The 26,538-nt window shown below is 45.8% G+C and overlaps 1 protein-coding gene across 6 annotated transcripts in view; it reads right to left on the bottom strand.

Moving 5' to 3' along the window:
- The window catches only part of UBTF (upstream binding transcription factor), a 163,773-nt gene that overhangs the window by 39,071 nt on the left and 98,164 nt on the right, over positions 1-26,538 (bottom strand). For all 6 annotated transcript variants that reach the window (XM_078645187.1, XM_078645189.1, XM_078645191.1 and 3 more), the window contains 4 exons: positions 2,915-3,003; positions 2,321-2,510; positions 2,178-2,225; positions 1,926-1,994 (listed from right to left, as the gene is read on the bottom strand). In XM_078645187.1, coding sequence (XP_078501313.1) covers positions 1,926-1,994; positions 2,178-2,225; positions 2,321-2,510; positions 2,915-3,003 — 396 coding nt within the window. The remainder of the gene's footprint in view (positions 1-1,925; positions 1,995-2,177; positions 2,226-2,320; positions 2,511-2,914; positions 3,004-26,538) is intronic.

The raw sequence follows: 26,538 nt of genomic DNA, 5'->3' as shown, positions 1-26,538 counted from the left end.
GCGATCTAATGCTAAGATATGAATTTAGCAGCCCACATGCCTCGAACATATATATATATATATAGACGCTCCTCTTACACCAAAGAAACGAGTCACTCTGAAAGCGGGTGCTTCAAACCGCGTTTGTGTCCGCGATCAATATACCAGCTCCGAATTCCCAAAAATACCCAGCCGGGTTTCAGGAAACAGCACTCTCAAGCACGGCAGTAATTAGCAGGGGGTTTATTTATTCAGAATAGACGCGTTTCAGGAGAGCACTCCCTTCGTCGGAATACCGACGAAGGGAGTGCTCTCCCGAAACGCGTCTATTCTGAATAAATAAACCCCCTGCTAATTTACTGCCGTGCTGTTTCCTGAAACCTGGCTGGGTATTTTTGGGAATTCGGAGTGTAATATATATATATATATATATATATATATATATATATATATATATATATATATATATATATATATATATATATATATATATATATATATATATATATATATATATATATATATATATATATATATATATATATATATATATATATATATATATATATATATATATATATATATATATATATATATATATATATATATATATATATATATATATATATATATATATATATATATATATATATATATATATATATATATATATATATATATATATATATATATATATATATATATATATATATATATATATATATATATATATAATATATATATATATATAATATATATATATATCCTTCCATGTACCGGCACAACTAATTCACTTTTAACATCGGGTGCTACTTCAACAAGACCATTGATGAATGAGACTATAATTAGATAAAGCTGTAGAACTTAAGAGCTAGCCTCTGGTGATCCGTCCGAGAAACAATCTGAGATTTTGCATTCACAGAATTGCCTTTAAAGGTGACAAAAAAAGTGTGAATATTGGCATTGTTAGGAAACGTGTTTGAGTATTTGTTTGATCTAGGATTGAGCATATACACATCTGATTATACATGTGTCCCTCATAACTATAGAGAATAGCTTTAGAATCTGCAAGCCGTTGAGGTCAAGCAACTCACAATTCAGTTCTTCAAAAATAAAGGATGAAAACAATTGGTTTTATCAAGCTTACATGACTTATTTCACCAGTACTTTTGCTGAGAGAATTACAGACTATAGTTAAGGTCATTACCCCAAATAAGGCATGACTAGTGCCAAATTCTCTGCACTTTGTTTCAGACCAAGGATTATTAACTCTATAGGAAGGCAATGTAAAAAGTTTAGCCATTCTGGGCATTAATAATTTCACAAAATTTGAAGCAATTAGAGGGCATGAAGGAGACTCAAACATGTGAAATTGAAAGACTCAAGTTTCTTAAGATGTTTGTATGGTAAAACTAAATGCATGAATATTAGTCTGAGTAAATAATTACATCACTCAGGGGGAATGCCCAAATGAAGAAAATCCTCTTACAGATGAGGCAGATTCCTGAAATTAGCCTACAAAGCATGACAGATCACAAGGCTTTTCAGCTGATTTCATAACCAATCCTGAGACACAAAAACTAAGTGTCTAAGATAAACAGAATTGAAGCCCTGCTAAATAACTGAGAAAGGTTAAAGTGAGGCAAGCACATACTTATGAAGGGAGCCAGCCTTTGTTATAATTCCTCTACTTGGTCAAATACATTTTCAGTGATCTGCAGCAGTCTTAAAAAGTAAGGTAGAGAGCACTGCATCTCATTAGAATGGCCTTGGTCTACATGGGTGTTATATAATTCTTGTATAGTGCAAAGCAACCAATTCTAATATACTTCAAGATGGAGCAGAGTAACAGAATCTGAGGCGGGATGTATTAGACTCTCCTTGTGCCCCAGCCAAACAAAATACACTTGAGCCATTGTAACACCTAAAACAAGTGATATACTTACAGACTTGGACTGTACAGCAGATTTTTTGGGGTTCGGGCCACGCATTTTGGCTGTGCTCTTCCTTTTCAGCTGGCAAAGAACAAACAAATGGAGGAACATTAGAGTAGTATTTAAATTAAACTGAAGCAGTCAGTCAACCGCTTCTTTAACTCAATCGTGAGGTGCACAATGCAACATTCACTTAAAAGAGCATGTGTGATTTATAAGTTGCGAGGGACTAACTGATCTCCATCAATCGCTCTTTGTACTTACATTGGATATGTGCTCTTTGTATGTTGCTCTCTCTTGGGGAGATAGGCTCTGCAGGGAGAAAACAAAAAAATACTGTTAAAATCAAGGTTTTCACCAGGTGACATGACTATAGTCCTAGTCACTGCCTACGAAGGCCACCTCACCTTGATCCACACTTCTAGCTGCATCTTGTAATTCCGCTGCTGCTCCTCAGCCATTTTCTTGTAGTGGTCTTTCTGTGCTTGGGAGATGCGCTGCCATCGGCTGCCGATTTCTACCATGCGCTCCTTCAGTGGAAGGTGATTCAGCTCTCCATTGGACAGCAGCTCCTGGGAGAACTTCTGATATCCATTCCTGGAGCAGGACAGAGAAAGGTAAAGTACACTTGGGAATTATTTTGGATCTTTGAGGCCAGGTTGCGCACTATGTTTTCTGGGGGGATAGAGTCAATCCACTATTGGCTCTATACTGCAGTTTTCTTTTATCCGGATCGCAGAACCTTTTGTCTTCTATTCTCATATTATGTATCCCCCCATAAAACGAAATCAAGGAATAAAGAAAGGAAACTGTCATAGAGCTAGGCAAAGACACTAAGACAGTCAGACTTGTAGGTCGGGGGGCAGAAGGGGGCAGACATGAAGAGAAATATGGACAGATAGATGACTGAGCGGCAAATATGCAAAGACTAAAATAAATGCTCATCAAATGTTCAAATGACAGCAAATGGCCCAGGGCTTTTAATTTAACAAAGAACTCACACAGGCGCTTTCTTGGGCTCGCCATCGAATTTCATTTTCCTGGCAGCGTTGGCAGACATTGGTGTAGACCTCATGTCACTCAGCTCCCTCTGTTGGAAAAGTGTTAGAAAGGGAAGAGAAAGTTAGGGAAAGTAAGGAGGGAGTTTAAAATAGCATGATACAAAACCCGGACATGTAGAGGCTCACAACACTGTCTTTGGACTTCCCCTGAAATCTTGGTCCACAGACCATCGTAGGCTATACTCTCCAGCCAGCAAATAGTCTCCTGCCTTCTCTTGGAAACTACAGCGCCAGCTCTGAAAATAGGGAGCTCTACAATACCCTGCATCTAAGCTCGGGAACCCTTTACTTTTTATCATGCAATAGAAGCTCTACACCAAGTGTTAGGCCAATGGAGAAGAGTTGTACAATCTCTTGTATACAGATCCAGGACATTTATAATGCATAATACGCTGACACTGACTTTATAGAAGATATTATCCTCTGATATTGGAGCACTACAGAATAGAACTACTAAAGAGAGGAGCTACATGATGTTTTGTTTCCTCATTCTCTAGAATGGGCATCTTTATGGTTTAAATCTTTTTATTGATACATTTGTAGGCAAACAATGCACAAAATGAACAAGGCTCACACCTCTGTAAGACTGTGCACATGTGACCACAAGGTCGTAAGGATCAATATTACCGAAGGTAAAGGCATGAGGCGGGCCCTCAAACAAAAAAGAAAACAAAAATATACCCCAAAATAGGGATCACACAACAAAGGAACCACCCCCCCCCCTCCCACTCCACCCTCATCCACCATATCGATCAAAAAAGGAAAGGGGAGGAAGAAAGAAAGAAAAGAAAAGGAGAAGGGGAAAGAAGGGAGGGGAAACGTAGGCTAATGCTCAACGCTTGGAGGGACGTGTTCCTTTAGAGGCAGCCTTCGGGATTTGCGTGTCCGGGAGGCGGAGGAGCCGCAAATATCGAGGTCATGTTAATTCTTGGAACTCCGATACCAGCAATGTAAGGAAGGGTCGCCACAATTCAGGAAATTCGGAGCCTCTGCCAGCCAGTGTCAGCGTCAATTTTTCCATACCTAGCACGGCCCACAGGCGCTGGAGCCAACCAGTATGCGTAGGGAGTTGAGTGGAGCGCCTTAGGATGTTCTGTATCGCAGCCCCTAGAGCAATAGCTATCAGCCGGCCCTTCCGTGACTTGAGAGGGTATGTTAGTGGATTAGGGAGGCCCAGAAGAATGTATGAGGGGAAGCGCAGAAGTTGCGTTTCCATGTTTAAGTCTACCTCGTTGAGGACTTGGGACCAGTATGGTTGTAGAGCTGGACAGCCCCAGAGAATATGCTCTAAAGTGCCCTTCCCCCCGCACCCCCTCCAGCACCGATCACTCCGACGCTGACCAAAGCGATGAATGCGTTCAGGCGTGTAGTACCAGTATGTGGCCACTTTGGTTAGGGTTTCCGTAAGGCCCATATGGTGAACCGAGTGCCTCGCTCTGTAATAAATACCCTCCAACTCCTTACGGCTTAACGTCCTTCCAAGATCCCTCTCCCACCATGAGCGGCTTGCATTGTACGTGTGCGTGATGTTAGCTAATAGCATGCGATAGATATCTGATATCAGTTTTTTATCAGTGGTGCGGGTCACTAGCCATTTTTCGTATGTTGTCAGTAGACACTGTGCTTGCGGTTTGATCGTCGGATGTAGTGCCCAGTGCCGGATCTGCAAATAAGGTAAGCGCTCACGTTCTGGAAGACTGTAGTCCTCCCTGAGCTGTGAAAAGGGTATGATACCATTCAGATCAAAGAGGGGGGCCAATGATCTACAAGGGGAGGAGCGCCACAACCTGAAGGCAGAACAATCGTGCCAGGTTGCATGGGCATCTTTAAAAGATTTACATGCTTGAATGATTTCTTTATTGTCACACTTGTAGGGCCTGGCAACATTACAAACAGTGGTAAACAGTATAAAGTGTAAGCTGTACTGATTATGCTTTGAACTTCACTCCCCCTAGACTAGAGTTCACCATAACTCAGCACTGGCAAATGAAGAATATGAGGCTGGCCATTAATGAGGAGAGAGGGCAGCATGTGAGTTAACAAAAAATACTAACAATAGAGATCTTTAGATACAGGCAAGTAATTTTTTATTTCCCCAAATTGAAAATATCATAGACTTGCATACTTAAATAAGACTACACATCAGAGGAAGATTAGACGGTGAGACTATCACAGAAATGAGGTAGCATACCAACTAGAAATATGTACAATTTATTATGGAAAGATATGTATAATGATATCATAAAAGGAAATCTAAGTAGATATACATATACAAAATGTCAATACTATATTTGGCAAATCGGTACGGTAGACTTCCATCCAGTTTTGGTAATTTTCTGATTTTTTTTCTTTGGTTTCTCTCTGTGTGTCGCTTTCAGTATCAGTTTTTGTGCCACAATTACATTTTCAAGTGGAAAACTTTCATATCCTTTTTGTCACTAGCTCCCCATCCAAAATGCATCCTTTTTGCCAATTAAGTGATGGGGAGTACAAGATCAGATACACACTTTATTATTGTACACGTAGCATTGTACGGAGGAGGAGAAATATCAACTGCCACAAGTGCTTTGTGGCCCACTTTAGCTTCTGATATGGTATGCATATCAAGGCAGTAACGCTTGGTGAATGTGTGGCAGCTATCCCACATGTGTGCCTGCATATATCTCTAGCTGAACTACTAGTGCATATTGGCGCCATTGCGGACATGCTTCTTGTAAAGGGTTGTTGGCTTTATGCAGGGTGCAATCAACCTTGTAGCTATTTGCTTGCACACAGGTTAACTAAAAGCAACAAACTCCTGAACTAAAGTTCAGACATTCTTGGTTCCATTCTGATAATATTTTATGAACACTAATAGCCAATGAACTAAGAAAACTTTCAGACTGAGTTGTCTCATTTGGAAAGGCTAATTAAAATGGCATACCATTGGTACCTTGCGTATGAATTTCGGGTTGGTACGGAGCACAACCCAGTCATAAAAAATGAAGATGAGCTTCTGTTATAGTATAGGCTGTATCACTCCCACACATCTGGAGCACCTCTGGCCAGCTTGCTCCCAAACTGAGGATGGGAATATTGGTCCTCATGAAATGGAGATGAGAAGGCTTGCAGAGTGGCCCTTGGGAAGGGAGTGGGTGAGAAGAAAACCAGGGGCCCGAGGAGTAGTTACAGAGTAGTTGATCACAGTGTGGGCTGGTGCAAATAGTAACCTCCAGTCTATTTTTTTGTAAGACCTCTGTGTACCTCCAGATTTTCCAGTCATTCAGCTAGAGACTGGTCTCAGGGAGCTTCAGCCTGTATGGGGGATCTCACCATACATAACGAATAGTTTTCTTACCTGTCGGTGTAGTTTTGCAGCTTGAAGATCTTTCTGGATTCACTATGCTGTGCATTATTCCGCGGTCTTGTGGTTGGGTACGGATTCGTAGTCTTTTCTTTGGGTTTTTTTTGTAGCCCAGGTGGGCGTCGGCGTCACACCTCCTTGGGTGCATTTCCGGTGACGTCGGCATGCTTCCTGCGGAAGCTCCCACTCTTGGGCGCCATCTTCGGGTTCTTTTTTTCCGTGTTTCTTTCGTTTCCGAAGTAATGGCAATGTTCTATTTAGGCGATATTTTACCGCTCTGTTCTTTTAAATCCTTTTTTTATATCCACCTCTTCTCTCTCCAGCCTCATCTTTCTGGCGGAGGTGGGTGGGTTCGCTAGTGAATCCAGAAAGATCTTCAAGCTGCAAAACTACACCGACAGGTAAGACAACTATTCGTTTTGCAGCGTGAATCTTTCTGGATTCACTATGCTGTGCATAGATTTTGTAGCGGTTTCTCATTTCTGTGGCGGCTGGGTGGAAGATGAGCGTTGGTTATTGAATATGTGCTGGAGCACCTTTTGTCCGACTTGTGCTTCCTTGTTCATCTGTATATCCACACAGTAGTGCTTCGTGAACGTGTGCACCGAAGCCCATGTTGCCGCCAGGCATGTGTCCTGTATGGGTGTGTTAGCCAGGAAAGCTATTGTAGCACCCTTTTTCCTAGTGGAGTGGGCTCGTGTCCCCTCTGCTAGCTCTTGTCCTGCACGTTTGTGGCAGAGTTGAATTGTCTGTGCGATCCATCATGCAATAGTCTTTTTGGTTACTGCCTTTCCCATGAAACTGTTGGCGAATGACACGAAGAACTGTTTTGTTTTCTTGTTTCCCTTCGTCCTCTCGATGTAGTGCATGACTGCCCTTCTGGCGTCCAGGGTGTGCAGAGCTCGCTCTGCGCTAGTGGTTGGTTTTTGGAAAAAACTCGGTATCTGTATAGACTGGTTCATGTGGAATTTGGACACCACCTTCGGCATGAAGTGTGGGTCAGTCCTCATCACAACCGTATCATTGTGTATTTGTATGTAGGGTTCTTGTAGCGTCAGCGCCTGAAGCTCGCTTACTCTGCGTAAGGACGTTATTGCAACCAGGAAAGCTGTTTTCATAGTTAGCATCTTTAGGGAGGCCTTGTGAAGTGGTTCAAAGGGCTCTTTCATGAGTTCCGTTAGGACTATGTTCAAGTTCCATGCAGGTGGCGGCACCCGCTTGGGTGGTGCGATCCTTTTCGCTCCATCTAGGAATCTCTTCACCACCTGTGATGTGAAGAAACTCCTGCACGTTTCTCCCCTTGTGTAGGCGACTATCGCTGCCAAGTGAACTCTTAACGAGGATGAGCTAAGGTTCTTCTCCAGCAAGTGTGTCAGGTACTTTAGCACTGTGGAGTCCTTCTTGATTTTATTGTGAAGTCTTTCTTTTCTGCACCACATTGTGAATCTTTTCCATTTCGCAACGTAGCACTTCCGGGTGCTGGGCCTCCGTGCCTCCCGAAGGACCCTCAGGGTGCTTTCTGGCAGTCTCAAATGTGCGAACTCTATGTCCTCAGGAGCCACGCTACTAGGCTCATGCTCTCTGACTCTGGATGTAGTACCTCCCCGTTCTGCATGGAGAGTAGGTCTTTCCTCTTGCCGAATCTGTGGGGTGCACACTGTGTCATCTCCATGATCTGCGAGTACCATGTCTGCCTGGCCCACTGTGGCGCCACCAGTATCAGGGTCATGTTGCTCGCTCTGCATTTGCTCAGCACTCTGTGCATCAGTGGTATCGGGGGAAAGGCGTAAGCAAATGTCCCGGACCAATCTATCCATAGGGCATTCCCCAGCGACCCCTCCTCGGGTTGTCTGGATGCGAAGTTTTGGCATTTTGCATTCCGGCGTGTGGCAAAGAGGTCCACTGATGGTGTTCCCCATCTGTCGAACAGCCACCTTGTCTCTTGAGCATTGAGCTCCCACTCATGGGATGCCGATGTCTGTCTGCTGAGCCAATCTGCCTGTATGTTGTCCTTTCCTGGTAGGTGTATGGCTAGCAGGTCTATCTTGAGAGGGATGGCCCATCTCCATATCTCCTGCGCCAGTGTTGAAAGTGGGGCTGACTGTGTGCCCCCCTGCTTGTTGATGTAGAACATCGCGGTGGTGTTGTCTGTTTAAAGCAACACCTTGTGCTTGTACAGTCTTGTTTGGAAGGCTTTCAGTGCCAGGAAGATTGTCTTCAATTCTAGGTAGTTGATGTGCTTTGTCGCATCTGCTGGCGTCCACAGTCCCCTCAGCTTGAGCTCCTCCATGTGAGCGCCCCATCCCTTCAGGGATGTGTCTGTGGTGATGGTCACTGTTGGCGTTGGGGGCATTAGAGGCTTTCCCCTTGTTATGTTCTCCATGGTCCACCATGTCATCTCCTTCTGCACTACAACCACTAGATCCTCCCAACTGCCTGTAGCTTGTGACCATTGCTCCTGTAGCCATTCTTGAATGGGTCTCATGTGGAGACGTACATTTGGTACCAGGTGGATGCATGATGCCATCATCCCCATGATCTTGCTCGCAGTCCTCACTGTCCGAGCTTGTCCCTTCCGGTAGAGGCGAGTTTCCTTCACCAGCGCCCTCGCCATCTTCTCGCTGGGGAACACCTTGCCCTGTAAGGTGTTGATCTGTGCTCCCAGGAAGATTTTCACCTGTTCCGGCTCCATTGATGATTTCCTCCAGTGGATGGAGAACCCGTCTTATGAGCGTGCTCGTCACTGTATGTGCGTGCTGCTTGCATTTCTGGTATGAGTTTGCTTTCACCATCCAGTCGTCCAGGTAGGGGTATACGTGTATTCCCTGCCTTCGTAGGTGCGCTGCGACTGCTGCCAGGCACTTTGTGAAGACCCTTGGTGCTGATTTTAGCCCGAAGGCTAGTGTCGTGAACTGGTAGTTGCTTTCTCCGATGGTGAACCTGAGCATATGCTTGTGCTTTCCGTTCATTGGAATGTGCAGGTAGGCGTCCTTGAGGTCTATCGTGACCATGAAGTCCCCGAATTGCAATTGCGGGAGCACCTCTTGCAGGGAGGTCATTTTGAATTTTTGCGTTCTTATGAATTTGTTCAGGAACCTTAGGTCCAGAATGGGTCTCATTGTCTCGTCTACTTTTGGTACCAGGAAGTACGTTGAGTATATTCCCTTGTTTCTTTCCTTGAAGGGTACCCGTTCTATGGCCTGCTTCTGCAGGAGTTCCTTTGCTTCTTCCTGAAGACGCTCTAGCTGCTTGCTTGCTAGTGGTTTTCTTGTTGGTTTTCTGCCTGTTGGCCTCCCCTCCAACTCTATGCAGTATCCGAATTGGATGATGTTGAGGATCCATTTGTCTGATGTGATTTCTCTCCATTCTTGGAGGTAAAATCTTAATCTTCCTCCCACTGGTGTTATGTGGTCGTAGATGTCTAGCTTGTCTTGACCCATCTGTACGTGCTGCCCCCTGGGATCTTTTCTGTGGGTGGGCACACAAGAGTTTTTTTAAGTCACTTAGAGGCGGGCTGCTGTCCCCCTCTTCTATTCTGTCCACGTCCATTTCCTCTCCCTCGAAAGGACTGGCCTCTTTGTTGGTATTGCCAGGACTGCTTCTGCTGACCTTGCTGAGCCTGCGAGTCTGGCTGGTGCGTTTGTTGGAAAGCCTGGTGTGATGTACCTGGCTGGTTTCCACCTCTCCCGCCAGGCCTCCGTGACGGGGTGCCCCTTCTGTTGCCTCTGAACTGCAATGCTCCCATCGACCTTGCTGTTTCGTTATCCTTTTTTAGTTGACTGAGTTTATCATCAACTGTTGTTCCGAAAAGCGTATCGCCGTTGAACGGTGTGTTCAGGATGATGTGTTGCACTTCTGGTTTGAAACCTGAAATCCTGAGCCAGGCGTGTCTTCTTTCAGGGACACCCATCATCATGAGCCTGCTGGAGGTGTCTGCTCCATCCAGGGCCGTCTTAAGGCAAGAATTTGCCGCGTTCTTCCCACCTTCAACCAGTTTTTATGCCTTCTGTCTGGCATCCTGGGGCAGGTCCTTCACCAACTGCCCCAGCTCCTCCATGATCTGGTACATGTGCCTGTTTATCAGGGCGTTGGAATTAGCCATGCGCCAGTGGGTCGCGGCATTCCGTTCGATCCTTCTGCCCACCAGATCTATCCTCTTGCTCTCCTTATCCGGTGGTGGTCCAGAAGTAGTGGCTACGTTAGCCCTCTTCCTTGCTGTGGCCGTGATAATGGAGTCTGCGGAGACCGTGCCCTGAATGTAGGGTGGGTCTTTTGAGGAATGTTTGTACTTCTTCTCTGTTCTGGGAGTTACTGCCTTGCATGTTGCGGGCTCCCTGAATGCTTCCCTCCCTTGAGCCAAGATGCTGTCGAGCATTGGTAGGTACTGGCTCCTTGTTTGTGTGGGGAGCAATGTCTCTAGAAGGAAGTCTGCTTTCTGTTTCTCTTCGTCGAGCTTGAGTTTGAATGCCGCTGCGGCAGACTTTATCACCGAGTTGTAGGCCCCGATGTCGTCCGGCGGCGAGGGCCTCGAGGGATATGTGTCGACCGCCTCCTCCGGGCTGTCTGTGTTGACATGGATTAGTTACTTACCTGTAATCCTAGTTCTCTTCCAGGGGTATACTCATTAAAGTCATAAGCACTGAATTATCTCCGCCCATGAGCGGGAACCCGGAACACATAACAATATACATATATATGTGTAAAATATATAAAAAAGTACATAGTACTAACTAATTATACACATATACATGTATAATAACCATAATATGCAGCCTAACATATATACATAGGCTAATAAAGCCACAATTACACACGTTCTGAAGCATGAAAATATGCTGTATATAAATGCAATAAAACAGGCATGAGCCCAAAATGCATTTCATAACCATGAAAAACTTTTATTTTCATCAAAGAACCTGTTGTAAACAGCTATTAGCCTAAAAAGGCTGCATATGAAAATTTGTCTGTGTACAGAAAATCAGACTGGCACCCTGCCTTTAAGGCCCCAGAGAATCTGCACACTTTGCCTTTAAGGCCTCTAGGAGAACTCTGTTCCCATCATGCACCACAGGTGACAGTTAGGTCAGTTCTTTTGTACGGTACAGTAAACATTAGCAGGAATCTGCCCTTAAAAACATTATAATACATATTGAAAACTTCAATGCTACTGCTCGCCCGGGGAGGCGGGAGGGTGCTTATGACTTTAATGAGTATACCCCTGGAAGAGAACTAGGATTACAGGTAAGTAACTAATCCTTCTCTTCCAGGGGATACTCATTAATAGTCATAAGCACTGAATAGAGTAGCAAGCTCATACCCACTAAAAGCGGGCGAACAGATAAATGCATAGCTACACCTTTAAAAACACAGTGTTTAACTAGAATTAGCAAACAAATTTCTCAGTGATGCCTGTCCCACTTGAGCATCTGTTTGCGCATCAGAATCCAAGCAATAATGGCGTGTAAACGTATGCACTGAACGCCAAGTAGCTGCTTTACATATCTCTGACAAAGCCACATTCCTGAGGAGAGCTGTTGTAGAAGCTTTTCCCCTCGTAGAATGAGCCCTAGGTCTACCTGATAAAGACTTGTGGGCTAGCTGATAGGCCAGTAAGATACATGACACTATCCATCTAGAAATGGATCTCTTGGATGCTGCCAAACCAGTATTCGTAGGACCATAGTTCACAAACAAACGGTCTGTGTGTCTCATAGTCTTGGTATTATCTAAGTAAAACTTCAAAACCCTTTTTAGATCTAAAGAGTGCAAAGCCCGCTCAGCCGGACTTGAAGGGTTTGGAAAGAAAGTAGGCAATGTTATGGATTGGTTAATATGAAAATCCGACACCACCTTAGGTAGAAAAGAAGGATGAGTCCTGAGCACCACTCTGTTTGCATGAAAAACTGTGTACGGTTCCTTGCAACACAGAGCCTGAATTTCGCTCACTCTACGAGCAGACGTGATAGCCACCAGGAATGCTACTTTCCAAGATAAGTGTTGCAATGACGCTTTATGTATGGGCTCAAAGGGTGGGCCCATCAACTTAGTCAACACCACATTAAGCTCCCAAGGTGGAGAAGGAGATCTGACTGGAGGAAAAACCTTTCTTAATCCCTCTAGAAAATCCTTCACCACAGGCATCCGAAAAAACGATATCTGTGTTGGCGATTTTCTATAAGCAGTTATTGCAGCAAGATGGACTCTGATAGAATTAAACTGCAAACCAGACTCAGCAAGATACAGAAGATAAGGCAAGATCACCTGTTCTTGGCCTCGAATAGGATCAAGACCCTTGCTCTGACACCAAAGAAAAAAGCGTTTCCACTTAAATCCGTAGGATTGTCTTGTAGAAGGCCGCTTTGCCTCTTTAAGTATGTTCATACACTCCGGATTTAACTGTAAATGCCCGTACTGGATGACTTCAGGAGCCATGCTGCCAGGCGCAGGGAAGGCAGATTGGGATGAAATACTCGCCCCTCCTGTTTGGACAGAAGATCCGGGCGACAAGGTAATCTCCTGTGTGGACTGATTGACAACTGGAGGAGATCTGGGAACCACCATTGGCGTGGCCACTCTGGGCAAATCATTATCATTCTGGATTTGGTCTTGTACATCCTGTTGATCACTGCTGGTATCAACGGTGTCGGCGGGAAGGCGTACAGCAAATTTTGACACCAGTCTATCAAAAGGGCATTCCCTTGAGACCCTTTCTGGGAAAACCTGGACGCGAAGACGGGGCATTTTGCGTTTGCCGCGTCTGCGAACAGATCGATGTCTGGTGTTCCCCAAGCCTGGAAAATGCTGTGTGCGACTTCTTCGTTGAGCACCAAGTCGTGCGCTTCGACGAAGTCTCTGCTGAGGTCGTCCGCCTGCGTGTTGAGGCTCCCTGGCAAGTGAACTGCCGTTATGGACAGGTCTCGTGCAAGTAGCCAGTGCCAGATGGTCTGAGCTTCTATGGACAGAGTCCTGGAACCCCCCTGCTTGTTTAAGTAATACATTTTAGTTGTATTGTCTGTTTGCACCAAGAGGGACCGAGTCTGAAGAGATGGAGCCAGGGACTTGAGAGCAAGATGGACCGCTCTGAGTTCGAGTAGATTGATATGATACCCTTTCTCGAAATCTGACCATAGCCCTTGTACTTGCAGCGGGCCCATATGTGCTCCCCAACCTTGGAGAGAGGCATCTGTGATCAGAGTCTGCGTTGGTGGGTCCTGATGAAAAGGAACTCCCTTCATCAAGTGTGACTTTTTCATCCACCATCGAATGGAATCTTTTGCAGACTGTTGGAGAAGAATCCGATACTCCCAGCATCCCGTCCTCTGCTTCCATTGATCTTCTAGACACTGCTGTAGAGGACGCATCTGCAAACGTGCGTTTGGCACTATGAAGATGCACGATGCCATGGATCCCAGAAGAGAGGAAACTTGCCGAACTGTCGGACGTGCAGACTGAAGGAGAAACACACACTTTGTCTTGATGGATGACCACCTCTCCTCCGAAGGACACACGTTTTCTTTTGCCGTGTCCAGTTGAGCACCCAGGTAGTGGATCTTCTGGGTGGGATTCATTATGGACTTTTTGTAATTGACTTGAAGACCCAACTTGTACATGAGTTGGAGGCATATCGATAGATGTTCTTCCAGTAGAGATGGGGATGAACTCTTCAGAAGCCAGTCGTCTAAGTACGGATAAATGAAAATCCGTTGTTTTCGAAGACAAGCAGCCACTACCGCCATACATTTCCAAAAAGTTCTGGGAGCTGATCTCAGGCCAAAGGGGAGCACTGCGTACTGATAATGACGAGCCCCTACTTGAAATCTGAGAAACTTGTGATGTTTTCTGGATACTGGGACATGAAAGTAAGCATCTTTCAGATCTATGGAACACATCCAATCCCCCTGGTGTAATTGGGGAAAAATCTGATGAAGAGCCAGCATTCGAAACCTCTCCTTCCGAATGAATTTGTTCAAACGCCTCAAGTCCAGAATGGGTCTGAACTCCGTAACTGGACCTTTTTTCTTTACAAGAAAAAACCGAGAGTACAGGCCCTGACCTCTCTGTTGAAAAGGCACTGGTTCTATGGCATTCTTCATCAGAAGGACATCCGCTTCCTGTTGTAAGCGCATTAAGTTCCACTGTACCATTTTCAGAGGACGCATGACAGGAGGTGGCTTCTTGAATTTCAAAAGGTACCCGCTCTGAATGACATTGAGTACCCATTTGTCCTTTGTGATCTGTTTCCACTCTTCCAGATAACACACAATACTTCCTCCAACCGGAGTGGCACACGGTTGTGGAGGAAGCTTCCATTCATTGTTTTTGAGGCTGCTTGGTAGCTGATGATTGCTGCCTATTTCCGCTGCCTCTGCCTCGTCCAGGTCGCCTCTGCTGGAATTGCGATCTCTGTTGACTCTGGCCTTGATTTTGCGAGGACCAATTCGTCTGTTGGCCCCTCTGCTGAAAAGATCTTTTGTCATAGGGGCGAAAATTACCTCTACGCTTAAACTCTTTCTTCTTTTCAAGACCAACGGCCTTAAGAGTGTCTAACTCCACTTTCATTTTAGACATCTCGTCATCGGCGTGAGATCCAAACAGAGTCGAACCATTAAAAGGTAGATTTACCATCTTTCTCTGAGCTTCAGGTTTTAGACCCGTAAGGCGAAGCCAAGCCGTACGTCTAGCACAAACACCATGTGCATAACCATGAGCTGACAGATCCGCAGCATCAGCAGCCGCACTAATGCTTTGATTAGCCACCAATCCTCCTTCTTCCACTATTTCCAGGAAGTCTTTCTGATCCTCCTTAGGGAGTTTTTCTGCAAAACGAGAAACTGAGTCCCACAGCAGACGATCATAGCGGCCCAATAAGGCTGACGCACTGGCCACTCTCATGACCGAACCTGAGGTGTTGCACATTCGTCTCCCCAAGGAATCCATACTCTTACTATCCTTCTCTGGAGGAGCAGAAGAGGTAGATGTTGCCGAATGTGCTTTTCTGACTGCCGCCACAATAAGAGAGTCTGGAGGTGGGTCAGAACGCAAAAACAAAGGATCTTCCTCTGGAGTCTTGTACTTCTTTGCAATCCTAGAAGGTCCTGAACCCACTGTGGCCGGAGTTAAGAAAGTTTTCATCGCTGGTTCTATCAATCCGGGCACTAACGGCAGAAGAGGCCTACCAGTCGTCTTGTGATGTAGGGTTTCAAAGATGACTGACGTTGCTATTTGAGGAACTGCCATCTTGATCTTGAACTTATTCGCCCCACGACATAACACATCATTAAATGTGCCCAAATCATCCACTGGAGACACTCTGGACGGAGGAGTAGATGATATTGTGGGAGAATAGTCTCTATATGAAGATCTTGTAGAAGACAAAGATGACTTAGAAGACGGAGAAGGAGTTCTACGCCTCTCTTGAGGAGTTGCAGATCGCTGCCTCCTTCGCTCCCTTGAACGAGATTTCCGTCCTTCTACAGCCTTAGGAGACGGAGCAGGAGTCCTACGCTTCTCTGGAGGAGTTGCAGATCGCTGCCTCCTTCGCTCCCTTGATAGAGATTTCTCTCTTTCCAATGATCTCGAACGTGATCTTCTTTGCAGCTCCGTCCGAGGAACCGGAGCTCTGTCACCCAATAATGGACGCATCTTCCAATGCCGAAGACTTTCCAGCCATCTCGGTGACAAGTTGATAGGCCGACCCACACGCTCAGGTGAAGCTTCAGGTGACACCTGCACAATATTCAGGTCCGCTGAAGACTTGGAAGCTCCGGAGACTACACTCTGCTCAGATACCACTGAGCCAGAAGGAGTCCGCTGACTGGGCACCAATTGCCTATCATCTGCCTGGCCTGAGGTAGAGCCCGACTGAGCCACCATAGAAGAATCCTGATGCACTGTCTCTTGTCCCACCGCATCTTTTTGTTGATCCTGCGGTGAAGAAACCACTCTAGGCTCAGGACTTATGTCTGACCTCGACAAAGACCTAAGTGAGGTCCGAGAGGCTGATCGTGACAGTCTCAACGCCGACCTGTGCACAGGTGGGGGAGACCTAGACATTCCATGCTTCGAGCCCGAAGCATGCTTCGACGACGATCTACGTCGCGATGGAGACTTTGACCTCCTCTTCTTAGACCTCGACGTCGAATCCTTCAACGCCGATCTTCCTCTCGACGTCGATCTCTTCCTCGACGACGATGTATGAATTTCCTTCGACGTCGACACTTTACTCTTCGACGTCGATCTATGATCCTTCGACGTCGACCCATGATCCTTCGACGTCGAACGCATCTTCTCCTTCGACGTCGAACGTTGAACCCCCGACGTCGTCCTTACTGCAATCGACACCAGATGTCTCGACGTCGATAAAGATCTCGACGGCGAAGGTCGAGATGCTGTATACTGCCTCACCGGCGAAGTCTTCGACGTCGACGGCGGCCTCTTCGACGTCGACGGAGTCCTCTTCGACGCCGACAATGCTGACGGCGATCTGGATCTCGACGTCGAACGCCTCTTTTTCGCAGGAAAAGCTTCCTGGAGTCGATTTTTCTTCGTTTTACCTTCTGGAGACGCTGATCTTCGACGTTTAGGCTGAGAAGGTGGCTTAGAAGTCGATAAGAAAACCTTAGAACTCTTCTCACCACGATTCTCTCTCTCCAGAAGGCCCAGAAGCCTCATTTTCTCTCTTTCTTTTAAAGTCCGACTAGAAAGGTTGAGGCAATGATAACAATCTTCCACCTTATGAGTATCAGGAAGACACACCACACAAACAGAGTGTGGATCAGTTTTTGCCATTTTCTTCCCACAGGAAGGACATTTATAAAATAAAGGTGGCATACTGACTAAAAAACTCACAACAGTTTAGTCAGAAAAAAGGTAATAAACACCACCAAAGTACTATTTGTCAAAAAATGTCAAGAAAAAACCAACTTCTGACAGAAAATATTACAAATGAGCAGAGCTCAAGTTCCAGGTTCCTCACATAACAAGCCGGAAAAAAGAACTGACCTAACTGCCACCTGTGGTGCATGATGGGAACAGAGTTCTCCTAGAGGCCTTAAAGGCAAAGTGTGCAGATTCTCTGGGGCCTTAAAGGCAGGGTGCCAGTCTGATTTTCTGTACACAGACAAATTTTCATATGCAGCCTTTTTAGGCTAATAGCTGTTTACAACAGGTTCTTTGATGAAAATAAAAGTTTTTCATGGTTATGAAATGCATTTTGGGCTCATGCCTGTTTTATTGCATTTATATACAGCATATTTTCATGCTTCAGAACGTGTGTAATTGTGGCTTTATTAGCCTATGTATATATGTTAGGCTGCATATTATGGTTATTATACATGTATATAATTAGTTAGTACTATGTACTTTTTTATATATTTTACACATATATATGTATATTGTTATGTGTTCCGGGTTCCCGCTCATGGGCGGAGATAATTCAGTGCTTATGACTATTAATGAGTATCCCCTGGAAGAGAACTATGTAATCCACCTCCTGTAAGTCAGAGGGGGCCGACTCTGCGTCCGTCCTGCTGTCCTCTTCCTCCCCATAGTTGTAACTATCGTACGGATTCTCGTCCTCTTCCTGGTCGTCGACCACCTCGACGTCCGGGTCTTGTTCCTCGGCGACCACGTCTTCCTCCTCGACCACCTCCACCACTGGTGGCTTGGTCTTGTGTGGAATCGTGAAGGTTTTCATCTTTGCGTCGAATTCTTTCTTCCGCTGCAAGAAGTTTTCCATCTCGGCCTCGAGGCGCCTTCTCTTTTTCTCCATCTCGGTTGCGTGTTCCGCGTCGGATGGTTCGGCCGCTCTTTTGGGCGGTTGGCTCGGCGCCGTGCTTTTCGGTGCCGAAGATTTCGACGTCGACGTCGAACCGGATTTTGGGTCCCTGGTCGGCGTCGGTAGTTTAGGGTCCTTCTCCCTCGGCGTCGATCGATCCTTTTCGGGGACGATTTTCGACGACTTCTGCTGTTCAACAGCTCTCTGCGCCGGGGACGCCTTCTCAGAGGATCCGCTGGGCCTGTGAGTACTCGCGGACGCCAGGTGTTTTGGAGTCGGCGCTTTCGGGGCCTTGCCCTCGTGTTTTCGAGACTCAGAGTCTCTCGGGTTCTTGGGGGCCGGAGAGTCTCCTACCTTATCAGAAGTCTTCGTGTAATCGGTCTCTACGACCGTGTAGCTGTCGTCTTCGGCAGCAGCGTTGTCCTCTTCCTCGGAAGACATCCCCAGCTCGTAGAGGGACGGAGTCGGGGCCTTCCCCTGCAGGGTGGCGTGCGCTACCCTCTGTCTCTCCCTCACTCGAAGGGTCTTCGGGGCGAAGGCGGAGCAGGCGTTGCAGTCCTCGCTTTCGTGATTTACCGGTAGACAAAGGTTGCATACCGGGTGCTGGTCCTTCTGCACGTACTTGTGGTGGCAGTTACGGCAAAACTTGAACGGCGTGTTGTCCATCATCGAGCGTTCAGGGCCTCCCTGGTCGCGTGTTCGTCGAAGATCTCAATGAATTCACCTTCTCCTTCGCTGACTCTCGTCGATGAAGTCTCCTGGAGTCTTCAGATGACTTTTCTTTCTAATTTCTGTATTTTCTTTCTTCTTTCTCCAAAAATGTCTGGAGCCCAAACGGGAACGATCCAGACCCGACCGCGGAAAAAAAGAATCTGAAGATGGCGCCCAAGAGAGGGAGCTTCCGCAGGAAGCATGCCGACGTCATCGGAAATGCACCCAAGGAGGTGTGACGCCGACGCCCACCTGGGCTAAAAAAAACAAAAAACAAAGAAAAGACTACGAATCCGGACCTAACCACAAGACCGCGGAATAATGCACAGCATAGTGAATCCAGAAAGATTCACGCTGCAAAACATTAAATGGCACTCACTCTGTAAGCCTCACTCGATGCTCTCCATGGGCCTTCACGGGGTGCATGTCCTGGGGTACCTCTCTCAAGTACTCCCCTACCTTAAGTAATTCTTGCTGCATTCTGCCTCATTTTCAGATGATGGTGTCCCTGTAAGACGTCCATAGGTACACAAGGTGTTCTATCTGCAAATAATGACTCACCTTGCAGCCTGTTCCCTCATACAATTACTAAGTGAAGCCACTGACATTATCATCATAATACTGTATCTTTTTTAGGAGCCTCAAAACAATCAAAGCTGGTGACTAGACAAAACAGGTAAGCTATACGGAGTGCAGCAGGATAAAAAAACTGTGATTCCTTACTGAAGGTTGGCTTCTCAATGGTTCCAAGTTATCATTAAACTTACATTTTAGATAATTAAACTAGTCTATCCCACCATTTCCCAATCAGATTTACAGAGTTATTTTCACCAGTCTCTGCTTGGACTGCTGCATAGCTCTGATTCTCACTCAAGGAGTGCTCTTGCTACCAGTGTACTGGGAGCAACCACTGCCTGCACACATCCGCTCTTTTGAAGATTTTCTTCACTGCTCACATTTGTTTTTAAAAAGAAAAAAAATAGTTAAATATATGAGGCGGTTGGAGTTTTTTCTAGAGCAAAACTGCATGATTACACATGCTCTGGCCAGAATGCACAATGAGGTCGCTCGCCATGTTTGGGGCTTGGCCACAACCTGTTGATTCTCTGTGTGCACCATATCCTTTCTGATAGTATGGCTTGCGTTCTATCTGAAGTATGATTCTTGATTAATAAAAAAGAGTGAAGGTATAAAATATGTAGAAATGGCCCAGTATATGTATCTGTCTAGTTACGCAGGAAGGGTTTGTCTACATGTTTGCCAAGAAAGACAGAATTGTCAAAAGGTTTTCCTGGACCCTTCATCCGTAAGAGGAGCTGGAAAGCCATACTTGTCTACGAAGAATGGCTAAACCTGACCGATGGTGAATGCCTGTATGGGAGCAGTCCTGGGCAACATCTGTAATGCCAGATACAGATCCTCTTTCTCTGTATGTACTTGAGGTATTGACTTGCTTTTCTTCCAATAGCTTTAGATGAGGCGCGATATCATGTGCTTTGGATATATTACTGTTGCTAACCAAAAATGTTCCCTTTTTCTCAAAAGGGTCTAGTTGGCATCAGAATCTGGAGCAGCAGTGCAAGGAGCCCTGTGCGTACACACATACATCCATTTCAACGCTGATGAGCCCAAAGGCAAGAATGCAATGCAGTGTCACACAGATGTTCAAACACCCTGCTCTGGCTCACCTCTAATGGACATACCTCGTTGCAAGCAGATGAAAGGACATTGCAAGATTGGATAACGACACCAGGAAGAATGCAATGCAGTGTCACACAGATGTTCAAACACCCTGCTCTGGCTCACCTCTAATGGACATAACTCGTTGCAAGCAGATGAAAGGACATTCCAAGATTGGATAGCGACACCAGCTCAGCCTACTATGTTTTACAGTACCAAAATCTAATACATTTTCCAGTACCAAAATCTGTAGTAGAGGTAGGGAGGTACTTTAGCACTATTTTAGACATCACTTTTGGCGTCGCAGTGTATATATCCTTGTTGCAAAATGGAGATTCTTGAATGTACTGCACATTGATAAGGGACAATCCTTGATTGCAATATAGTTGTCTCTGATGAAAATATAGAAGGCGTATATTTGTCAGAAGAAATGTTAGCTTCGATGAAAAGGCATTGTTAAATGCCACCATCGTCAACTGTGGGTTCTTTTTTATTCTGATGAAGAAGTATTGTCTGCTAAAGAAACCGCTTTTCAGATGCGTACAGCTAGGTAGTTTTGTAATGCCCAATTCTGTCAAGTCCCCATGTTTCAATGTTTATCTCTTTTTTTAGAAGGAGTAGAAGATGAAGGTCTGCGAATGAGGGAGTATTGCTTGACGTGGCTTCTATGATAGGAAAAACAAGACCCCTTTCTCATTCCTGAACAGTTTTTGTAGAGAAGATTTCACAAATACTGTGGTTTCTGGACACAGTATGAGAATGAAGACATCACAAGCACAGTGGATATAGATCATACTCATAAATGCGGTCTAAGCCACAAGTGTTGCATTGTTTATCGCAATTCTTTCATGTACAGAATACTTTGCAAGAAAGTTCAAAGGGAAGATTTCAAGTGAATTCATCCCCTGGCCCACAACTTAGTGACTGGCTCTAGGGAAGGTTTGGGCTGCAGTTAAGTGTGCACTGGAATCATTACTCTGACTCCATCCAGTGCCGGAGGCGTCACAACTGGCCCCTCCCGGTACCGTCTTGGCGATCGCTGTATTAATCTCCTTAGCTTTCAAATTTAATTTACTTTTAGGAGCGTCTCAGCCTACTGTCTCACTGTGAGGGTCCAGAGCTGTGCTTTCCTGTTACAAGCTATTGATTTCAGGGGAGCTTGTCAGCTGGCAGCTTCACAATCGCAGAATTTATAGTGCACACAAGCGTGGTAGTGATTGAATTGCTGAATGTTAATCTGCACTGTGAAATAACTGTGCATTGTTAGGCTCAGGTCAGCCCTACTGTTTAAAGTGCATCTTACCAGAGGTAATCCTGTGACTGCTGCAAGTATCACATGCTGAGGCTTGCCCTATTGTTTAAAGTGCATCTGTTTTATCGGTGTTGGTTGCTGTTGCTTTAGGTCTGCAGTTGGAGTGACTCTTCTATTGCTTTGGGGATTACACTTCTATGGGACACTTGAGTCTGGCCAGGCTTTAGGTCAACACTTTAGCTCATGCTTATGCTTGGTCACAACGCAGGTATAGAGGACTTCTTGGCACAGTAAACAAATGTGTACGTTTTCGTGCCTTTTGGGGGGGGACCATAAAGAGACGAGCAGTAGCGCTGGTACCTGCGTGAACGTGTCAGCATCTTTAAATCACAACCCTGAATGAAATGTAGTTTGAGGGTCTGCTGCTGAGGGTCAAGGCGTCGGGCACGGGATGCAAGATTGGCAGAACATCCCTCTGTGAGAAGGATGTCACGTGGATTAGGGGCAAGGCATAGGCTGGGCAGAGTTTAATTTCTCTCACTGAAACTGGGCCTAGAGTTATTCACAAATATCTGTCTTAGGTACATTACCCCACCAAGCATTCTGGTTGGTATTAAAACCTATGATTTGCAGGCGCTACCGACTTGCATCCCAGAGTTGCAAAACGCTCTCTGTCGCAAGTGCTCCACTGAACACTCTGGCTAGTATTAGAACAAGTGATTCTCAAGATGTACAAATCTAAGGTCTATATATAAACCCCAGTGAATTATCTGTAAACGTACTGGTGACTTAGTGCCAATAGCAGTCTCCAATATTTACATCAAACGTACGTGTGGTATCCCACTCAAATTTTAACCTGCAACATGGAGTTATAATATTTTTTCACTTGCTATGTTCATTTGTTTACGTGTTCTCTCTTTTATACGTTGGGTACCTTATAGCTGTAATCTTTAATATCATGTCTCATTGTTGTATGTGATTTGTCTCTCTTTTTACTCTTTTCATTTTGCTTTTATTTTCCTTTCTCTAGCTCTGTCCCTTTGTTTTTCGTTCGCCATCATCTTTTTCCATCTCTCAGCCTAGGTGCATGTATTTGTAATTGTCTTTCAATTCATGATGTTTTGCCCTTTCTCTTTTTATTTGCTGCCTTTTTCAAGCTCGTCCCTTACCTACACCAATTTTATATACTTTATTATATTTTTATGCCATTACTTGCTGCACTCATTCTTTTATTTCTCTCTGTCTCTTGCCATTGTATTCCCTCCTTCGGTCTCCACTTTCTGCTCCTTTGTGTGGAACTTGATCTGTCAGTGATTTGTCACTGTTGTTAGTCGTGTACGGTGCTGTAGTTCTTGAAATGAACACACACATGGACAGGAGTGCCGCAAAAGAGGCTTGGAATGTGACAGCAGGCAGATAGCTGGGTCTCTAGATTTCAGGGTTCGCTCTTCATACTAAGTAGACACGCCCAAGAGAGTAGTTGGGGTCTGGAGTCTGCACCTGTGGTTCACTTCTTCACAAGCTCTTTAAGATGATCTTACGAGTTTCTTGTTGCTCAAATGGGTGTAATTTCTGATATTTATATGTTTCGCTCGCCTTCATTGCTTGATTTTGCTTGCGAGAAAGTGGCACTCAGTGGTTGAAACTCACTCATAAAGACACTGAAATTATGAAAATGCCACACATAAGCAATCTGAAACCTTGGCAGCTATGGAATTGCAAACCAGATTTGGTCGAATGAAGCAAATGTAGTAGTAAAGGCTCCTTGTGCCAGGTGGTCGCATCAAAGTCCTAGTCAAGACACCAAAGACAAAATCTCTTCTACTTGAAGAAGAGGCTCTTGTAGATGGACGTTTAGCTTTAGAACATCCATACAGTCTTGTGGAGTGCCATATTGGATGAGTTCAGAAGCTAGGCAGCCAAACAAAGGTGGGAGGTTGAGATGTGCCATCTGGCTACCGTACCTGATGAGGTCTGGTCTGCAAAGCAGCCTCAGTTGTCATAATGACATGCATAGCAGGTCTGTGAACCACACTGCTATGGCCAATCCAGAAGTATTACAATCATTCTGGCTCTCACGTAAGACAGCCTGATGATCACTGATGGAACCAGGGGTATTGGTGGACAGGGATAGAGAAATTTGCCGGACCAGTGTATCCATATAGCTTTTCACTTGGTCCCAGGTTGGTAAAACCTCAAGGCAAAATGTTGGCATCTTTGCAGTAGCGAAGAGATCTATGTGGTGAAAACACTAGGCACAGAAGACGTTGTGAATGATGGAGTCGTTGATAACCCACTCATGGTTTCCTTGAATAGATCTGCTGAGGGAGTCCACTTGAATTTTCTGGACTTTCGGGAGATGGACTGTAGTGATCCTCAGGTTCCCGGCTAGTAACCAATTTCAGATGGATTATTATTATTATTATTTTAATTTTATAGAGCGCGTAGTCACCCGTAGGTATCCCAGCGCTAGGATCAGTACACCTGGCGGGTCAGCGGGGGGGGGAAGGAAAGTTTAAGGGAAGAGGTGCGTTTTCAGCAGCTTCCTGAACCTTAAGTAGATAGGTTCAGTTCTCAGATGGTAAGGAAGGGCATTCCAGAGGCGTGCGGTATGGACCGAGAAGCGCCTGCCTCCAGTTCGAGCCTTCTTGACTCTAGGGATGACGATTAGATGTTCCTGATCGGATCGAAGGGATCTGGGGGCTTTGTAGGGTTTGATAATTTTTTTTAGTCCAGGGGGGCCAGTATTTTGAATCAGCCTGTGTGCCAGGGAGAGGGCTTTGAACTTTACCCGTTCTCTCACCGGGAGCCAATGGAGGCTCTTCAGAGCTGGTTTGGCCGAGACTCTGGCGGGGGTGTTAGTGAGGATCCGGGCCGCTGTGTTTTGGATCCTTTGAAGTTTGTTCAGAGTTGCCTCCGGGGCCCCAAGATAAATGGAGTTGCTAAAATCGAGCCTGGAGAGAATCAGGCCTTGAATCAGAAGTTTTTGGGAGTTGAAAGGGAGTAGGGGCAGGATCTTCCGAATTGACCTAAGCAACCCAAAACACATCCCGGCAACCTTATGTGCCTGTGTTGTGAATGATAGTTCTTTGTCGAACCAGACGCCCAGGCTCTTCACCTCTGATTTCGAATCCGGGAGAGGGCCTAAGCAGGGGGGCCAGATGTTTTGGAGTGAAGTGGGTCCCTTCTGACCAAGGAGGAGAATGTCAGTCTTTGCTCCGTTGAGCTTCAAAGACGATCTGTTCATCCACCCTTGTATCTGCGTAAGACAGTTGTAAAGGTCTGCAGGTTGTTGTTTAGGGTGCGAGAGGGACACCACTAACTGAGTGTCGTCAGCATAGCTGACGATGCTCACTCCGAACGGAATTACGACCTCCTCCAAGGGGGACATGTAGATGTTAAATAATGTGGGGCTCAGGGAAGAGCCCTGAAGCACGCCACATTGGAGGGGGGTGTCGGAGGAGCAGGTGTTATTCTCCCAGATTTGAAAGGAGCGCTGACTCAGAAAGGACGCTATCCAAGACAGAGCCGTTCCTCCGATGCCGACGCTCCTAAGTCGTTGGATAAGGAGCTGATGGTTGACGGTGTCGAAGGCCGCGCTAAGATCGAGGAGGATCACTGCCACTGATCCACCTTCGTCTAAGAGTGCTCTGGCCTCCTCCACCGCCATGAGAAGGGCGATGTCGGTGCCTTGCCCGGGGCGGAATCCCGTCTGAGTTTTTTAGGCAGTTGTTGTTCTCCAAAAATTGTGAAAGCTTCCTGTTCACCAGTTTTTCCGCGATTTTACTCGTTCCCGGGAGAAGGGAGATAGGTCTGTAATTTGCCAGGTCGGCAGGGTCAAGGGAAGGTTTCTTTAGTAATGCCTTGACGACTGCCGATTTCCAGCTGGGGGGGACAACTCCTGATAGGAGAGAATTATTGATGAGGTGGGTGAGGAGGGGGGCGATCGTGGGTGCTACCCTTTTGAGGATACGTAAAGGGGCAGGATCCCTGGGTGATCCGCTTTTGATGACTTGCATCGTGTCTTCGACTTCTTTAGCCGTCACCTGTTCCCAGGAAGTGAGACATGGGGGGGTGAGAGGGGTGCTAGTATCTTTTCCCTCGCTCGGAGTCGTGGATGGAATGGAGTCGAGGATAATTTGGATTTTCTCCTTGAAGAATTCCGCTAACTTATAGCATTTCTCCTCATCAGTTTTAGGATCTGGGGGATCTCTGGGTCCCGGGTCAGGGACTTTGAGGAGTTCTTTTAAAATGATAAAAGATTCCTTACTGGAACTCGTGGAGTGTTCTATTCTTTCTTGGAAGAAAAGACTTTTGGTTTTACGGAGGGCCATTTTATAGTTTTGTGATGCGATTTGGTAAACTTTCTTGTTTTCATTCGATTTGTCCTTCCTCCAAGAGCGTTCCGTTCTCTTGCACTCCTGACGCAGAGATTTAAGAGCCGGAGTGTACCAGGGGGCAGGGGCCACTCTTTTAGTATGTTTAAGAGTGGTGGTATTAGGGAGAAGTTTATCCAGAGAGGATGTGACCCAGAAGTTAAATTGTTCGTCGGCCGTGGCCGGGTCCGTGGAGAGAATAGGGGTAGAGTCTGCGAGTACGCCGGCCCATTCAACTGAATCCAGCTTGTGCCAGCGTCGGCCCTTCACTTGGATTTTGGGCGGTTGGAGGGGTGCTATGGCATGGGGGCAGGAAAAGGGGACCAGACAATGATCTGACCACGGAAGAAAGATGGGAGGATCTGAGGAAATATCCGCAATGTTGGTCAGAACCGGGTCCAGAAGGTGACCTTTATCATGGGTAGG

The sequence above is a fragment of the Lissotriton helveticus genome, chromosome 5_1 (genome assembly GCF_964261635.1).
Source record: "Lissotriton helveticus chromosome 5_1, aLisHel1.1, whole genome shotgun sequence".
Taxonomy (NCBI): Eukaryota; Metazoa; Chordata; class Amphibia; order Caudata; family Salamandridae; genus Lissotriton; species Lissotriton helveticus.
Note: the sequence above shows the minus strand (reverse complement) of the source record. Positions and strands in the feature narration are given on the sequence as shown.